Source organism: Scomber scombrus, chromosome 13 (genome assembly GCF_963691925.1).
Source record: "Scomber scombrus chromosome 13, fScoSco1.1, whole genome shotgun sequence".
In the NCBI taxonomy this organism is placed as follows: Eukaryota; Metazoa; Chordata; class Actinopteri; order Scombriformes; family Scombridae; genus Scomber; species Scomber scombrus.
Window position 1 is genome coordinate 29,751,281 of NC_084982.1, and position 5,224 is coordinate 29,756,504.

Genomic DNA, 5,224 nt, shown 5'->3' on the forward strand with positions numbered 1-5,224 from the left:
TCTGATATTAGATCATTTATTAATATAGGTTTAGACGATAGTCCACATTTAATTCTCCTATTTTGTTGTACTATTGCAGTGGAGGTATTCATTCCTTTCTTCTATTTACAGCTGATTTGATTGATTTAAGTGATCTGTGAGGAAAAGAACAGGGGTGCAGCTTGAAGCCAAACACACCTGAACACACATTAAAGTCTCTTCTTTATTTGGGGAACAGAGTTTTCTCTGTCCTGTGATTAGACTATCAGCCAATAACAGAACAGCTTTATGACAAACACGCCTTCGTCTTGTTGTTCGTGTTAATTATCACTGACCTTATTTTTGTGTCCGACTGGACTTGATCTTTGTGTGTCCCATGACAGCTGTGAACTCCTGAAGACGGCTCCCTTCGACTCCTGCCACAGCTCCATCAAGCCTGATCCCTACATCAAAGCCTGCACCGACACTCTGTGCAAATACCCGGCGGTGGACGGTCTCAAGTGCCAGTTCCTGGAGGCCTACGCCAAAGCCTGCAGCCTGGTCGGCAAGACAGTCAAGGACTGGGGGACACCGACCAGCTGCTGTAAGACTGTCCTTCACTGTCATTCAGTTATGTTTTATAGGCTGTAATAGGACAAGATGATAACAGTGAGAACAAAACAGGAATCAAAACATGAGCAACTGTTTACATGGAGTCAGTATGTGAACAGCTGTTATACCTGTTTATCTCACTGACTGACTCTAGTAAGTATTGATTTGTGTTTGATCTTTCAGCCTCTGCCAAGGCCTTCTGTCAGGACAAGTTCTGCAGTGCTAATGAGTTCTGTGCTGAAGATACCAGTGGTGGAACCAGCTGCCTCTGTCGGCCCATTTTTGCCTCCAAATACAGAACGGCAAAAACTTTTGGTAAGAAGACTGAACAGGGAGACCTGTCTCACATGTGAAATGACACAATATGGCATTAAATATAACAGTTTACATGTGGAAACACCATCTGACATACTGTCACATTAAGTGAGAGACAACAACTAGAGACACTTTTATATTACACACTGGATCAATTATGAATCAAAACCGTATTGATTAGTAAAGTATGAATCTTAGTGCTACACATATGTGTGTTTCATTGTCCTCGTCTGTCCTGCTGTTCAGGCGAGCCGACCGTCTGCGATAAAAACTCTGCTTCAGTCAGTCTGGCTGGTTGTCTCATGGAGGAAAAGAACATCGACTACTCTGTCTTACACCTCAACGACAAGACATGCAAAGGTCAGCGGGACGAAAAGACCCACATGGTGACATTCAGCTTCAACAGCGACACCTGTGGGACAGTGCTCACGGTGAGCATCTCTTCTCTAATAACTGACTCTCAGTCAGATCCCTTCTGCCTCTCAGCTGAGCTTCTCCTCACACTCTGTTAGTGATCCATGTGTGGCAGCAGGGGTGTGGTTTCTGCAGTAACACTGTCTGTATCCCTTTGACCCTGCAGGCCGAAAACAAACAACTTAAGTTCAAGAACGCCATCCTTGCTCAGGACAGCTCTAGCTCCAAGATCACTCGCCATGATGAAGTGAAAATCGACTTCTCCTGCTTCTACAACCAGCCGGACGTCGAAACCATGTCCTTCAAAATCAAAGACAGGTGAGTGTTCAACAGGTTTGATCTTCAATCACCAGCTGACAATAACAGTTTATTATTTATTCTCACATTTTAATGAATGACTCATCATTTATAAGTTGAACAGAGAAGTAAAAAAGACCAGATTCTGACTGGTCGTGTGTGTGCTGGTTGAAACAGAATTCTTTTATTTCAAATGTCTGATTAAAATGTGCACAAAGCAGAAGAAGAAGTGAATTTGTGCTGAAAAAAGGATCTATGCATCAGTGATACACATTGTTTTAAAGAAAAGGTCAGAACCAGTCACAAGCAGACAAACATGCCTGAAAAAGCCTTAAATGATCCCATGATATACACTCACAGCCCTGACTTTGAACTATCTGAACTGAAAGTCAGAGATTTCCCACATTTGAAAGACGAGTCGTTTCGAGAAACTTAAAGTTGCAATAGATGTAAAATAGACATAAATACTATCATTAAATAATGATCAAATTAAATAATTATAAATATGAATAAAATAAATGACCAACAACATAAAACATGCATATTTGCAATCATTTTTTATATATATGATATTAGTATCGATTTTTAAAAGTAGCTTGTATGGAAGTATGGATCCTGCAGTATGGATCCGCCCACCCCTAACACACAGAGGTGACTTCACTCACTGCTCAGGTCGCCATGACTCCACTACATCTTTACACAGCAAACACTTGCTGAAGTCTAGTCAGGGGCTGAATGTCGTATATTGGACCTTTTAAATGGACTTATGAAATGTTGAATCATGAATGTTTTGGATCAAATTTAACAGTTTTTACATGACTTGATCCATTCACTCATGTTCATGTGGACAGTTTAAGTGACTCACAGCTGTGAAATAAAGATTCATGTTTGCTGCAGAATGTAAATGCAACTGAATTTAAGATGCGCAGGTTGAGTTTTACTCGACTGAACTTGTTGGAGGCTTCAGCTGAAGTGTGTTTACTTTAGTTTATTAGGATTCCTATTAGCTGCAGCCGTGCTGTAGCTTCCTCCTGAGGTCCAACCATATGAATACAATTACACAAAACGTAACATTACGATATAATGTGTGTGTGTGTGTGTGTGTGTGTGTGTGTGTGTGTGTGTGTGTGTGTGTGTGTGTGTGTGTGTGTGTGTGTGTGTGTGTGTGTGTGTGTGTTGCAGCTCTGTGACCCAGGAGATTGTATCTGGAGCTTGGGTATACACTCTGACCATGAAGGCCTACACTGACGCCAGCCGTACACAAGCTGTGTCATCCAGCACTGATATCCTGCTGGAGCAGACCGTCTGGGTGGAGCTGAAGACGGTTGGGCTGGATGACAAACTGGTCTCCGTGGTGACCGACTCCTGCTGGGCGACCAACGAGAAATCATCCACTGCGAAGCTGAAATACGACCTGATCGTGAAAGGGTGAGAGACACAGAGGTGGAAGCCAGTGTGCTGCTTTGGCATTTCTCAGTTAGTTCTAAATGAAGAAGAAGCAGGGATTCATTAAGAAACCTGCTGTTTGATTCCACTTACTGAGCCCTGAAAGCAAAGTCTGGTCCTACTACATTTCCCTCCATTCTGATGATGACCTAACAGACATCCCAGTGTAGACCATTTACAATATGATGGGCCACAGCCAGTGTTGAGACATCAGGCAAAGTCTAATCAAACGCTCTCTATGCCAGTGCTTGTCAACATGTTGCATGTTTTCAGGAGGTAACAGTTGTTAATGTCACCGACTAAAGGCCTTTTCAGACAGGAAGTGATTGACACTCCTAATTCATTCATTTTCAATGAGAAGCGAGTGGGCACAATCCTGTGAAACTGTCACTGTTGTGCTCATCTCACAGATGCACCTTCCTGCTGCCTGAGTTGAATTGTCTTGAGTGGTTTTCTACGCGACACGCAGTTATCTACTGACGAGACTGATCCTTGTTATCTGTGACTTCCCTGAGATGTGACTGATATAGTTAGTGGGACATAAACATTTGTAATTACTGGTAAACATGAGTAAACTTACTAACTGAACTCATTTGAAAGTTAGTAGTTAATGTTAATGTTATTTAGTTATGGACTCTTTCAACATTGAAAAGATAGATTTTAATATGTTGCTATAGCCTACAAAGAAAATACAGTTGTACCAGCAGGGATGCAGTAATGCACAAAGAAGCCGTTTCCATGGTTACCTTGCACAGAGCACCTGGTGTTTACCTGCTTGACTGTGTGTCTATTCTAATGAAACGCTCAGTAAGACCCTGCAGATCCAACAGTGTACACAGGCAGACTGTTGCATCTGAAAAGCCTTTAGGCTCCAGGAAAGTGTTGCTGCCTCATAATAAAGTGTCGTGTTTGTTTTACAAAAAGCTGGATGAAGAAACACTGAAGAAGACTCAATTATATAAATTGAGTTTTTCAGAGATCTTTTTAAGCCTTTATCTTCCAAACTCTCCTTCACATGTGTTTGTTTACTTATATTCATGAATAGATGAGTATATGTAGGTCAAAGTGTGTTTGTATATATGTGAATGTCTTTGGTTATGTGTTAAATCTTTAACCTTTTTTAATTGTGCTTTTAATGTGCAAACATAGAATAATATGAACCAGTATGGATAAGCAGTGAGTTCAGACTGAGTCACAGACCAGATGTTCAGGGGCATCTGGGATTCTTTGGATGCTGATGCAGCTCCTGATGTTTGGTGTGTTTTCTTGGTTCTGAGCAGCTGTCCCAGCTCTGCTGACAAGACGGTGAAAGTGGAGGGCAACGGACTGGGAACGTCCAACTACTTCTCCTTCAACATGTTCCAGTTCTCTGGGAAGGATGGTGACGTCTACCTGCACTGCAAACTCAACCTGTGTGTGAAGAAGGGCAACACCTGCACCCCGGTACGCCCGCTTCCCAAATCCTCCCACAGACACATGCAGAACAGCTGCAGTCTGAACACACGTCAACAAATACATGTTCTCATGATGGGTCAATCACATTTCAGATGATTCATACTGTTTGATTTCTACGGTCACATATCCCAGTAGCTACATTTTCATTGAATCCAGCTAAAGTATTTGTATTTTCATGAATATTTTCTATATGTTATATTTATGTTTTCTGTATGAAGCTTCAGACCAGAAATCTAAATCTTCATCTGTGTCTGAACTTTGTCTCAGAGCTCCTGTGGCGGTAAGAGAAGACGCAGATCTGCCAGGAATAGATATGTGGATGTAAACCCAGCCTTCATCACCATGGCCTGGAGTAATTAGGTAAAAGCTAACTTTTAAAATGCCGATTCATGTCATTGCACTGCAGTTTGGAATACATAACATCATACAGTTGGGACCGATAACTAATGCTAGTTGGTTTCGGTTGTCTTCTCAGGTTGTTTCCATGGTAACTCGGACGGACCTACAGGCTTCGACCCTCAGCGTGATTCCAGATTTTGGCTTTATCCTCCTGAAAAGATTTGCTCAGTTGTTGTTGCTATGAAGCCATGCTGGCACAGAGCTGTGATAACCAAACACTGCTGATCCCTCTCCAGCTTTGATTCAGTCCAGTTTAGAGTTTAGAGTTGATTCAGTCGGGCTGGGAGCAGGAAACAATCTGATCAACTGTGTGAACGAAGGCATGCAG

General features: G+C 42.1%; 1 protein-coding gene across 1 annotated transcript in view; it reads left to right on the forward strand.

Annotated features, from left to right (window-relative positions):
- LOC133992668 (uncharacterized) overlaps window positions 1–4,857 on the forward strand; it is a 14,958-nt gene extending 10,101 nt beyond the window's left edge. The window contains exons 12-18 of the mRNA XM_062431354.1: window positions 363–562; window positions 754–885; window positions 1,132–1,316; window positions 1,466–1,617; window positions 2,779–3,024; window positions 4,323–4,485; window positions 4,765–4,857. Coding sequence (XP_062287338.1) covers window positions 363–562; window positions 754–885; window positions 1,132–1,316; window positions 1,466–1,617; window positions 2,779–3,024; window positions 4,323–4,485; window positions 4,765–4,857 — 1,171 coding nt within the window. The remainder of the gene's footprint in view (window positions 1–362; window positions 563–753; window positions 886–1,131; window positions 1,317–1,465; window positions 1,618–2,778; window positions 3,025–4,322; window positions 4,486–4,764) is intronic.
- Window positions 4,858–5,224: the final 367 nt, after the last annotated feature.